Below are 13,841 nucleotides of genomic sequence, written 5' to 3' on the forward strand. Positions count from 1 at the left end.
TATTCAGGCCTCCACAGGAGAAATTTCCATTTCTTCATATTTTGCTTTTGATTGGGATCCCTGCTCCCCAACCTGCTCATCTTGGGTTCACCAGCTACTGCAGCTCCGTGAATTGGGAAAGGACTCTATCTTGATCCAAGGACAGTCATATGAGCTATTTCCTTAATATAAACCTCTCTATAAATATATATATATTTTTAAATATTTATACACATTGCTGGTTTTGATTCTTCAGAGAACCCAGCCTAAAACAGGGTACTGTTATCATTAGGATTTTTTCAGTGCTGATTCAGGGGTTCTTGGTGCTTGATCTCTGGAATTTAGTGCACATGTGCTGGCAGGGGTGGGAGGGTCAGCCGATCATAGATGCTGATGTAAATGGTGGGGCTCAACTTTGCTGTGGCAAAGGTGGGGCACTCTATGTCTTTTCCTCACAAATGCCCCTCCACAGGCTGGCCCGCGGTGTCCCTTTGTCACCCCATCAGACTGAAGTATTCCCCTCACCCTGCTGCCCTTGCTGTTCCTCCCGGTCCTGGTGCCTGTTCATCTTGGGCCTCAGCAAGATTCAACAGCACTCTCTTGAAATGCCAAACACTCCTTCATCCCCTCCTCTTTGTGTGGACCGCAAACTCCCATAGCTGATTTGTGCCTCATTAAAAAAAATTGGGCTACAGGTTCCTCAGTTTAGCTCCTTTTCTGTGTTCCCTGTTTGGGGTTGTAGGGTAATGCTATTCAGCTATATGCATCCTCTCCCTAATGGAATCAGCTTTGCTCTTCCCTGAAGCATGCTGGGGATGAATTCGGGATGGACTCAGACTAAGGTTCAAGGCTGGGAGTGGCATGACTGGGCCAGCGGCCAAGGCCGAGGAATGCCTTAGTAACAAGAAGAAAAACATCTGGGCCTGGATATGAAGTCCCTGGGAGCACTGACTACCCAAGGACGTGGGAGAAAAACGATAAACCTTGGTGCCAGCTGGAATGGCATATAAGCTTGGGTCCCTTGCTAGGTGGTTGCGGAAAATACTCCAGCGGGCCACCACTGGAGAGCAGTTGCTTGCCCGTGTCAGTAAGTTTCCCTGAACACAAGAATCTGGAAAGGGCTATGTGTCACTTAGTCAGATTATCTGCCAGGACACATAGTGAGGGTCTTTCCTTGCTGGGGCTGTCCCCTGACAGGGGTGTTACTGAGCCCCGTCCTAAAATGGCTGTGATGACCAAGCACTCCCAACGTTAGTGAATAGTTTCTCCCAGCTTTTGGGCCATCCCTGCTCCTCCTCTCCCCTGCTTGTGGACTAACCCTGACTTTCCAAACCCTCAGCTGCCATCTGGAATTCTGTGATCTTGGTCTGTGCTTGTTTTTGTTATTCAATTGGTTAGTTGCTGGGGGAATGAATGGGAGACTTTACTCACTTTGCCATCTTTCTCTGCCTCTCTAATCTTTACTTTTTTGAGCTAAACTGTTACTTAGTTCAAAGATGACATAAAGGATAGTTTCAAATCAAGGTCTGATTTTACTCAGGGCCATAGTCTTGGGACCTCTTGCAGCCATCATTTGCTAAAACTTTTTACTAAAACTGTAGAGAAGAAAAAAAAAAAAACTATATGAAAATGCCTTTTGAGCATTTTTACTAAATGCAGGTTGTTCTGGACCAGTTGTTAATCCCAGTCTAGGAACTATCTCCTGGCTCTTTTTGCATATAATTTCAAGTTGAGTGGATTTAAAAAAAAAAAAAAAAAACAACTCTTTTCTAAATCTAACATGAGCAGTAACATAGGATTAAATACTCATTCCTTTTTAAAGTTATGCAAAGTTTCAATCTTCAGGGAAAACTAATTAGGTTTAGTCTTCATTTGGAAGCTTGGAAGATGGTGAGTTATTTTTTAAATAAAAAATAGGCAGGATCAAATTAGGCAGTTTTGCTATGCTGGGAAAGCCAATGCTTGGGGATAGTTGTTACCCTGAAAGTAGATTACCCTGGCGGCAAGGGAGCAGGTGTAACTAAGTAAACAACAACCAGCCTCCAGCCAACCAAGAGCCCATAAATCTTAGACCCACAAAGAAGGAAGAGCTTCTGATGCCTCTGTGGCTAAAATAAAGAAGCTTTTTAGGTATATTAATTCATTTAATCCTCATAACCCTAGGAGATATTATTATGCCCATTTTACAGATAAGGAAACTGAGACTCAAAGAGATTAAATAATGTGTCCAAGGTCATATTATTGTGAACTGGAAATTTAAGCCAGGAATTCTTGGCTCAAGTGTCTCTGTTCTTACCCACTAAACTATGGTGAATATGTAAAGGAAGTGGGAATGTTTAAATCAATTTAACTAAATGAACCGTGACACAAAAGCGTGGAAATAAAGTTCCATTAGTGGAAACTGCTTATCTGCCCTTATTTTCTGGAACAGTTTCAATTTAAAGTGATTTCATGTTTCAGTAAATGTTGTTGCTGTTATTAGGCGCCATCGAGTCAGTTCCGATTCATAGCGACCCTACTTACACCAGAACGAAGCACTGTCTGGTCCTGCACCATCTTCACAATCATTGCTATGGTTGAGCCCATTGTTGTAGCCACTGTGTCAATCCATCTCATTGAGGTTCTTCCTCTTTTTCGCTGACCCTTTACCAAGCATTTTGTCCTTCTCCAGGGCTGTCCCTCCTAATAACATGTCCAAAGTACGTGAGACAAAGTCTCGCCATCCTTGCTTCTAAGAGCATTTTGGATGTACTTCTTCCAAGATATTTGTTCGTTCTGGCAGTCCATGGTATATTGAATATTCTTCACAAATACCGTAATTCAAAGGCATTGATTCTTCTTTAGCCTTCCTTATTCATTGCCTAACTTTTGCATGCATATAAAAAAAAAAAGGTGGCTGAAAATACCATAGCTTGTGTCAGGTGCGCCTTTGTCTTCACATGGTCGTCTTTGCTTTTTAATACTTTAAAGACGTCTATTGCAAATTTGTCTAATGCAATATGTATTTGATTTCTTGATTGCTGCTTCTATGGGCTCAATAAAGGTAAATTAGGTAAATAAAACAATGTAATTTGCTCCTTTAAAGCACACTGTAGTATTGTGATGAAAAGCATAAATTTTCCTGACTTGACCAGCTGTTTGACCCTGGTAAATTACTTACCGGTTCTGCAGCTCAATTTCCTTATTTATTAAAGAGGAAAATAATGGTACTACTTCACAAGACTGTTAAACGAAATAAGGCAGACAGTATTTAAAACCGTGCTTACTATATGTAAGCATGAGGAAGGCAGATGTGGTTTTTTAAAGGAGCTTACAATCTAAAAAAAAATTTTTTTTTTTTTTTACAATCTGGAAGAAAAAAATACTGAACAAATAGTTAAAACTGTTACCTATGTCTGAAAAAGGAAGTTTAAAGGTGCTTGACCAGGTGAAATAAGGGGCCAAGACACGAGACAGTGCATATTGGTGTGATATGCATTAGGGTTGCAAGTGTTAATTTCTGTGCCCAAGGCCCTCATTCCTAAAGAAGCAGGGGTGTGAGGAGTTGAAATTCATTCTGTGGTCTCTTGTCAGTGGGAAGATAACCTCTCCCTTCCTCCAAACAAACCAAACTCACTGCCATGGAATCCATTGACTCACAGCAACCCTATAGCACAGAGCAGAACTGCCCCACAGGGTTTCCAAGGCTGTAAATCTTTATGGAAGCAGACTGCTACATCTTTCACCTGGTGGGTTTGAACCACAGACATTTAAGGTTAGGAGCCCTGCGCTTAACCACTGCACCACCAGGGCTCTTTCTCCCTGCCTAAACCCATTCAAAACCAAACCCATTGCAGTCAAGTTGATTTCGACTCTTAGCAACCCTACAGAACAGAGCAGAACTGCCCCAGATGGTTTCCAAGGAGTGGCTGGTGGATTCACATGAACTGCCGACCCTCTTGGTTAGCAGCGAAGCTCTTAACCAGACAGGCAAACGCCGGCCAACCACGTGGCTACATGTAAACTAAGTCTCAATCTCAGTTCCGTTTAGCCACGCCTCTTTTATCTTGGGCTCGCCTCCTGTTCTAATCCGTGCTTCCTAAGCAAAGAGAATATCGCGAGAGTCCCCTTCTGACGTTTTCAATGGTGGTAGTCTCCTTTGGTTCTCGCGATATTCCTGGGTACACGGGAGCCCGGGCGACCCGGGCTTCTGTGAAACATGGCGGTCGGCTGGGACAGTAACAGAAGGTAAAATATTGGAACGCCGCCGGGTGCTGTTTCTTAGGTTGTTTCAGGGCTGCTGAGGGCGTGAATACGGTTAAGAGGCCGAGCGCCTAGCATGGGGTTGGCTCTTTGTCTTTATCGCTGTGCTCTGGAGAGAAGACCCAGCGGAGGAACCGCTCCACCTCTCCCGGGGGCGTTACTGGCAGGACCCTAGGCAGTGCTGCGACCAGGGGATCAGATCTCCCAGATTGGGGTGCCTGTGCGCTATCTTGTAACTCGAAAGCGTTCACGTGCTGTCCTCAATAGGCACTGACCCTGACCCATTGCTTCTCACGGTGCTTGGTGCCCCGGTGGCTCCTCTGTACCCAAGCGAAGAGGGTCCCGCGTTGTGGAGACTAGCGGGGTAGTGTTCTGGTCCTCTCGAATGTCTGACTCCCCAGCCCCCTTCAGACAAATGCCACATTTTGGGCAGCATATTGCTCTCTCTCTTTTTAAGAAAGAACGCGGATTTGGCCTCTCCTGGGAAGAGTTTCGCACACCGCTTGGGAAAATATGATAGGTGTAAGACTGGGTGCGATGCTAGGAAAGACAGGACCGAGTGTCACTACTTTTCTTAGCTCAAGAAGCACTCGGAAGCTACGCGTCAAATGTGGGTTAGCTCTTGGGTACCGTAGTAGAGTTGATAGGTCATTGTTTGAGACAACACGGTTAAATAACTTATATTTAAGATTTAGTGCCATCGAGACTTAAGGCAAAGTTACATATTTGTTAAAATGTTGCAAGACTGGCTTTCAGAAGCAGTTAAGGTTACAGTTAAAAACAGGATCTACTCGTTTGTTTGATAGTGTATTTCAGTATTTCAAATAATTGCTTAGCCTTCAGCATCGAACTGTAGTATATACACCAATTATAAAGGTTTGTTCATCAAAGAACATATACTTATTTACCTAATTTGTTTATTGTTATATTAAATTGATTTAATTATTCCAGTTCTCTTATAGGAAAAATGTTTGAACCAGAAATTCACTAGTTTCAGAGGTGGGGAGAACTTTTGTCTTTTTGATAGCAAACTTTAGTATACAACTGAGTCTTGCAATGGCTTCATGGTGCAGCTCATAAAAAATGTACCAAGTTTGAAAGATCTCTCAAAGGAAATCTGGTCTAGTCTGGAGTGGGAGGGAGAAGGTGAACTACAAAAGAAATTGTTTTCTTTGAGAGTTTGTGATTTAAATGGAAGAAATGGTGAAACTCATTTATAGCAGTTACTTTTGGGAAATCTATGCTTGCTACAAATCCTATTTAACAGCTTTCTGATATTTGTTCTGATTCGGCCCCTTAATGTGATGGGCAAATTATTTGACCTCTGTGCCCAATTCGGATTCCCTTGGTGGTAATTGTGTTTGCCTGTGACTGCACTTGGCTGCTAACCGAAAGGTTGGTGGTTTTGAGTCTGCCAGAGGAGCCTCGGAGGAAAGGCCTGGTGGTCTACTTCTGAAAAATCAGCCTTTGAAAACCCTGTGGAGCACAGTTCTACTCTGACATGCATTCGGTCACCATGAGCCAGAGTTGGCGTCACTAGAGGGCAACTGGGTCTGAGTCTGGTTGCCTAATTTGACCTCTCTGTGCCTTTCCTCTCTGTAAAATGGAAATAATACCCAACTCATAGGGTGTTTGTGAGAATTAAAACACATGAACCATTAAGAGGAATGTTAGGCGTAGAGTAAGCACTCATTAACTGCTAGCTCTTGTTATTATTTTATTTTTACTCACAAAATGTAACTTTGCGACTTAGGGAAAATATAGACTGAACAAAATACCTTTTAAAATTATTTCTGATCCCAATATTGATTAAACATTCTCTTTGCTTTATGGTTAATATGCCCTTATACTCCATCTTCCAGTTGCTTCCGTTCTTACTCTGTTATTCGCAATTACTAAGACACAAAATCCTCCCTTCTGCTACTCTCGCATATTGTCTTATTGCAGTAGGTCAGCTCTACTTACTCCTCTAGCTGCCTTGTTATCCCATTCTTTTTGCTTGTTCTGTTGTAAATGTATTTCATGTATCCTTGACCTTTTCCTTACGTGTGCCTTATACTTCTTTTAATTTTGTACTTTTGAAGAATAGCTACTATAGTCAAGACGTTCTTTGATGAGGATTATACCTGTCTTTGTTCACATTGCTACTAGGTACTTCTGGAGTGTTCTGTTGCCATTACTCTATAGCCTCTTCTCCTGAAGTTTATTCTGTCAGTTTATACCATCCTCACTCTATCCATGAGATCGAAATGTAAATACCCTACAAAACTTAACATTTCTTTTGAGAATTAGAAACATTTATTAAATGCCTCATTTTTATCTTGATTCAAAGCTGAGGTCTCTATTATATCCCCCCTCCTGTTTTTAAAATAGAATTATATTAGAGAGAGGATTCTGAGAAGTCGAGGACCTTTCCAAATTTGTCACATAGGAAGTAAGTGCGTAGATAGAAACTCAAGTTTTCTGATCACAAAACTCACAATTATACCATCTTTCAGCTTCCAAGTAAACCTTTCTTCTGACTTAGAAGGTTACTAGATTTTTGTTGAGGTGAGTATGGTTCCGTGGTAGAATTCTCACCTATGTGGGAGGCCTTAGTTCAATTCCTGGCCAGTACACTTCAAGTGCGACCATCACTCGTTGTCACTGCAGGCTTGTGTGTTGCTCTGATGCTGAGTAGGTTTCAGCACACCTTCCAGACTAAGACAGACTAAGAAGAAAGGCTTGGTGATCAGCCTCCCAAAATCAGCGAGTGAAAACCCCATGGTTCACAACAGTTCCATCCTCTTGTGGATGGGATCACCATGGGTTGGGGCCTGACTCAACAGCAGCTAGCAACAGTGATATAAAAAAAACAAACAAAACCCAAACCCAGTGCCGTCGAGTGATATACTTACTTTAATTATGTTAAGGTAAACTGAATTTTTAAAAATATAACATTTGATTCTGTTGTAAAAGGTCTAAGTTTTTTAAAAAACAAGTACACTTTTTTTGAACTTCTAGTGTTTGTAAAGTGAAACTAAGCTATCTTTCATAAAAAGTTTTTTATTGTAAAATGTTCTAATGCACTGTAATGAAATAATTTAAAATTACAGATGAATTATAGTTTGACTTTTAGTTTCTGAGTCCACCTATAGCATGAATAATATTTGTTCTGTCTCTTTTCTCATTTTCATTAATGGCCATATATATCAACCAGTTAAAGTTCTTATATTGCCAAATATATATAAAAAACAGAAGTTAACTCATAGAACTTGGGTAGCAGGAGACAAAATTTGTCTCCATTGTTGTTTGGAGCAGTAGTAAAATCTAACTGAGCAGTCTGTAAAATGTGTCATGAAATCTATAATTTAATTTTGGCAAAGCATCTGATACCAAAAAAAAAAAAAACCAAACCCATTGCCATTGAATTGATTCCAACTCATAGCGACCCTACAGGAAAGAGTAGAACTGTCCCATAGGGTTTCCAGGGAGCGCCTGGTGGATTCAAACTGCCGACCTTTTGGTTAGGGGCCGTAGCTCTTACCCACTATGCCACCAGGGTTTCCAAAGCATCTGGTAGTATCATTATATTCAAATGGACACAATGATGAAATACAGATTGTATGAAATTGCTTAGAGTGTTAATTAATATCTGTATTTCAGTATGAAAGGTGGTTTCTTATTTTTTTATGCAGTTTTTCAAAGCCTTATATTAATCTCAGTTGTTATCAATGACTTCGTGAAGTTTGTTTTTAAAATACAGAGCAGTTTATGAGAGAGATCACAGAAAACATAGATACGGTACTGGAGGCATAAACAGCAAACCAGCCAGTGCAACCACTGCACAACCAAGAGTTTTCATATTTTGAATTTTGACCAGTACCAAAAAGAAAAAAAAAAAAGAAAAAACTGGGAAAGGAGGTGGACTTGAGGACTGACCTTGCACCTTTTTATTTTGCTAAATTAGGATATCCCAAAACAAAACAAAAAACCTGTTAACTATTTTTATCATCTTTTCATTAAAGAAAGGACAGTTGGCACACAATAAAGGAAGGAAATAATCTCTGAATAAAGGATGTGTTTTTAAATTGAATATATTTAACTTTTTTTTTAATGTCCTACATTTTCCTTGATTTTTTCATATAACTGCAGAATCGAAGACTTTGTCTTAGCATGGTGTTGACTTTTGGGAATCACTTTTCTGTGGTACTTCTAAATGCCCTTTTGAAAATGGTTGACCAACTTGGATACAGAGGCAAGTAGAGTAAAAAGAATGGAAATAATGGAATTAGAGAACTGGGAGGAGTCCAAGGAATTGAGATCACAGTGAAAATGAAGAGCAGTTTCTGTGCTTCTCATAAAATTGAAGAGCTTGAAGAATAATTAGTTCAACTCAGGAAAATTGGTGTTTTAGATTTTAGAGGTGGAACGGTTTTAAGAGATGAGAACCCAAACCTGGCCTTGCTTGTGTTTGGCTTTGTGTAGAAATAAGATGGAGGTCACTGGAGTAGAACTGTTAAATTTACGTGGTAAAAGGGTTATCTTTGTGAATGAATGCCATAGGATAAGTGCCATAGGATCATGAGTTTGAAAGGATGGTGATGGAATGGGGCAGAGGAGAGGCATATTGAATGATTCAGGTGCTAAAGTCATTAATGAAATTATAAATATATCTAATGTAGTAGAAAATGCCAATAAGTCCTAAAGTGAGATGCAGTGTGCCCCATGGTTTGGAGCATGGACTCTGCAGCCAAGCTACTTAAAATCAAAAACAGGTTCTACCAACTGATGTGTGGCACTGAGAAAATTACCTAACTGTTCTGTGCCTCAGTTTCTCATCTATAAAATAAAATTTAAAGTAGTGTCAACTTCATAGAGTTATTTAGACAATTAAATGAATTCATTTATATAAAGGGCTTAGAATAATACCTAGCACAAAATATGAAAGTTAGCTATAATTCTAACTGTAGTATATGTGTTAGCTATTATCATTATAGGATGAAACATGCTACTTCTTTACCATATGATTCTCAGAACTGAAGTAAGGATTGGAAGGGGGAAGGTCAGGTTTAATAACAAAAGGAAGTGGATGAATTGCTTTTAGGAAAACAAAGTTATTTGATAAGTTGCTCATGTCAGAACAGTGGCTTATAGAGTAGAATGGCACTTGTTAGAGAAGGAATGCGTTTCTTGGAGGTAAGTTAGTGCTGAGCTTACAGGGATGGAACAGAAGGAGTAGCAGAGTGGCAGGGTGCTTGGTTCTGGAATGGTAATCATGGAAAATTGGGGTGAAGGATGTTGGAAGCTGGGAAGTAGCCAGATGTAATATACTTTCTGAACTTGCAAAGGAGGAGTGTCTAACTAATGTGGCATTGTTAATTATAAAACTAGCTGCTTGCCTTATCTTTACACTTATATATAATTTAAAACAAAGCATTTAAAAAGTTTATTATAAAAATATAACAGAATGCTTTGGAAGTAGAATTCACTGTTCATTTGCTCAACGCTGCTATACCTACTATGTGCTAACCACTGTTCTAGGTGATGGGGATACTGCAGTGAACAAAAGAGAAAAATCCTTCTTGTGGATCTTATATTTTTATATACTTACTTTGCTAAGTATGACAGTTTTTGGGAGTTGAAAGCTGTGCTACCATGGATGTTCATGGATTTCCTTTCTTTCCTCCCTCAGTAAAAATTTATTAATTACATACCTGCTGTGTCCGGCATTGGAGATACAAAGATCAAGTCAGACATGATTCTCACCCTAACATTCCCATGAAAAAAAAACAAAATAAAACAAGCAATTAGAAATAGTGTGATAAGGTTAGTAGGGTGTTCAAGGAGCACACAGATTTTGAGGGTCATGAGAAATTTTTTTCATGAGGGAGAGAAATCTAGGCTGAAACTTGAAGAGTCAATAGAAATTAGCCTAAATGAAGAGGTGGGAAAAGGATTTCTGGCAGAGGAAACAGCATGTTAGGAATTTAAAGTGATTCAGTATGCCTGGAACTTAGACTTCAAGGAATTGGGTTTGAAGAGAGAGGTAAGCAGGTTCTGGTTCTTGGGCTTTGTACACTATGCTGGGATGGAGTCCAAACTCCTTAAGTGCAATGGGAAGCCAAGATTTTAAGAGAAAAGTTAAATGCTTCAATTTATATATTACAAAGGAAGATATTGGTTGTAGTGTGGTGAGTGAATTCAAAGGTTGAAGATTGGAGGTTGTTCCGGCAATCCAGAGATTGACTGTGGCCATAGGGACTAGGGTCCTAGTAAGGAACTTCTCTATGGGCCTGGAGAAGAGAGGACAGACAGATTTGAGAGAAATTTAAGAAGAGCTTTTTTAAGGATATAACCCAGGTTTCTGGCTTGTGCAGTTGGATGCCTGGTGCCATTAATTAAGATGGAGCCCGCAGGATGAGGAACAAATTTGAGAGGGAAGATGAAGTCTTCATTTTTATACCTTTGAGTGTGAATTGTCCTTGGGATGTATTATTTTGTTTTAAAGATAAGGGGCTTGAACATATTTAATATTTAACTCCAGTGGAAAAGAGTGAGTAGAAATTGGAAGATTGAAGAAGACTCAATCTTGATGCAGTTACCGCTAAGCAGATAACAGAAATTAAGTTTAATTACTTTGTCATAGTTGAACAGACTTGCCTAACACTCAGAAGCTTAATTTACAAATGAGAATACCAGTTTTATAACTGTCATGGGGATCATAATGCTGTCATCTATATTGTCTACATGTTTTTTTCATTAGGCAAACCATGCACATGAGGAGCAGCACCATAATCTGAAGGCTGCATTGTGACTGACCCTGGGATCAGCAAGGGGAGTTAGTTGGATGTTGTTCCTGGCAAATGAAATCAGCCTAATTAATGTATCCAAACTTTGCTTTAGGGCAGTAGCTACTCCATGGACTGATTAGTAGTGTCCCTGGTCAGGGCTTGCTCTCTTTTGAACAGTGCTCATTATTGCTGCTAGTATTTGCTTGTTTAGCCTCCCTTTTTCTCCTTGAATATTCTTTCTATGGCCTATTCTTTTTATCATAATCCTGTCCATTGGATTTATGGTGATTTTTGCAACCACCTGATTTAATCTGCTATTATGTGTTGACTTTATTAATATAACTTTAATTTCTGGGAGTGCCTTATAATACTACTTATAGTATTATTAATATAAATCAGTCTTATAAAATTATGTATTAGAGAATTCAGTTATCAGTTGTTTGGCTTTTTAACATATTTTAGATGTAGTTGGAATGCTGACAGAAAAGATAATAACAAGCAATTTGTAAATAGTATTTTTATTATACAAATAATTTGGAAAGTCTAAAACTCTATAAAGAAGACAATTAAAACCCTTCCATGATCTTTTTTTTTTTTTTTTTTAACATTTTGCTGTATAGTCTTTCAGTCTGTTTCTTGTCTATCTTTCCTCCATCTCCCATAAAATTGGGACCATACAGCCTTCTAGTCTTCTCAATGTATGATGAATATTTTCTTATGTCATTAAATGCTTTCTTTTAGAAGATTTTTAGTAATTCCGTAGATTCAGACTTGCTAATTCACCATAATTTGTATATCGGATACCATAGATTTCTTTCAGTTTTCAGTATTTAAAACAACACTATGCAAAATATTCTCATAATCAAAATTTTATATAGAACCCAGATTATCTCCTTAGGATACATTCCTAGAAAAGGAATTTACTTCATCAAAGGGAGAGGGGCTAATATGAATAGTCTCCTTAGCAATGTGTAAACATACCTATTTTACTTCATAATCTTCATTACTGGGAATGTATTATTTTTGTATATTTGTAAATTTAACAGGAGAAAACTATTTTTATTTTAATTTATATATTTAAATATTGCAAATATGATTCAATTGTTTTTCACATTTTTGTTCGCTAATTAATGTATGTATATGTATGGATAATGCAGTAGTGTAGATAAGTATAATTTTCTCCTCCCCAAGGAGGGATGAGAACATTAACTTGTTCCAAGGACATTTGTCAGTTATCCTAAAATATAATTGGACGCATAATTCATAGGAAAAAGAAACCTTTATCTTTTTAGAGGAGTCATCTATCTCTTAATTTGTTTACTCCTTAGCATAACTATATGAAGGAAGAAGAGGAGGGTTTTCCTGAAGATGAGGCGACTGAATCGGAAAAAAACCTTAAATTTGGTGAAAGAGTTGGATGCCTTTCCAAAGGTTCCTGAGAGCTATGTGGAGACTTCAGCCAGTGGTGGGACAGGTAAATATCAGTTAAATGAAAACTCCTTCACTGAGTGCAATTCTGAGTGACCCAGTTAACAGCAGTACCAGAAATGTAGCCATGAGGAGCAATTCATCAGTGAATTTTGCAGTAACTGTATTTGGTCTGGAAACCCTGGTGGCATAGTGGTTAAGTGCTACAGCTGCTAACCAGAGGGTTGGCAGTTCAGATCCACCAGGTGCTCCTTGGACACTCTATGGGGCAGTTCTGCTCTGTCCTGTCGGGTCGCTATGAGTCGGAATTGACTCGACAGCACTGGGTTTGGTTTTTGGGTTTGGTATTTGGTCTGTTTAGTTGGTCCGTCTAGCTTCATGTCTCACTGTTTGCTCTGGTCTTATTTGTATTCTCTATGGTGTATAACCCAGAGCAGTCGATACATTAACAGTGTTTATTAAAACTTGAATGAATTAATTAATCAAATTTTACTGCTTTAGCACTTCTCAGTTATGTAAGATTATATTAACAAGAATTGAAGTTGGAGAAAGTTATTTAATGATGTTGAAACTACCTCAGTCCTATTTTGGTTAAGAGTAAGCCTGCTAAGACATTCTAATAATAATTCTTAATTTCCCTTAACTGAAGAGAGGTAGCATGGTGTAATGGGTAGGTAAGAGGTTAGACTTTGAAACCAAACTCTGGATTCAAATCCACCTCTGCCCTTTCCTAACTATGTGAACTTGGGGAAGTTACTCAATCTATCTAGCCTTAGTTTCTTCTCCTATGAAATCAATAGTATTTACCATGTAGAGTTGCTTAAGGATTAAATAAGTTGATACACTTAGAGCAGCACCTGACACAGTTATAAGTGTTTGTTAAACAAAATAAATAATGAAATATACGAGGAAAATATGAGACTTCAACAATATTTACTACTATTACTTTTCCCATGAAGAGTTCATCTAATAACGTGTTTCACATAGGACTGACATTTCATTTGGTAAATTGTTAATAACAACTTGCCATTTGTAATCTCCTGTGATTAAATTTTGTTAAGGAAAAGTCCTTGTTCTTGTTGCATGATCCCTTTTAATTTTGCTTTGTCATAGTAGATAGTTCTTTCCTTTTTATCAGATTTTTTATTTTCTTTTGCAAAGGAGGTGATGTATCTAGAAATTAAGTAACTGCAAATTAAGGATTAGATGAAATTTTTGTTAGAGACCTGGAGATATTATTTAACTTTCTGGCACACAGGTTGTTGTGGTTTTTCAGGATCTAAGAAATTAGGCTAGGTTTTTTTTTTTTTTTTTTTTTTTTTTAACACGGATACATTTTTAATTATGAAGTCGTTATTTTCTGATTTGTACCATAAAATTTATGCTTACTTTTATTTATCATATCTGTGACATTACTTT

The 13,841-nt window shown here is 38.5% G+C and overlaps 1 protein-coding gene across 2 annotated transcripts in view; it reads left to right on the forward strand.

The window, feature by feature from the left end:
- The first annotated feature begins 4,075 nt into the window (after positions 1 to 4,075).
- ERGIC2 (ERGIC and golgi 2) overlaps positions 4,076 to 13,841 on the forward strand; it is a 47,908-nt gene continuing 38,142 nt past the window's right edge. For both annotated transcript variants that reach the window (XM_003405707.4, XM_064284444.1), the window contains exons 1-2: positions 4,076 to 4,206; positions 12,323 to 12,468. In XM_003405707.4, coding sequence (XP_003405755.1) covers positions 12,363 to 12,468 — 106 coding nt within the window. In that variant the 5' untranslated portion in view covers positions 4,076 to 4,206; positions 12,323 to 12,362. The remainder of the gene's footprint in view (positions 4,207 to 12,322; positions 12,469 to 13,841) is intronic.

The sequence above is a fragment of the Loxodonta africana genome, chromosome 4, assembly GCF_030014295.1.
Source record: "Loxodonta africana isolate mLoxAfr1 chromosome 4, mLoxAfr1.hap2, whole genome shotgun sequence".
In the NCBI taxonomy this organism is placed as follows: domain Eukaryota; kingdom Metazoa; phylum Chordata; class Mammalia; order Proboscidea; family Elephantidae; genus Loxodonta; species Loxodonta africana.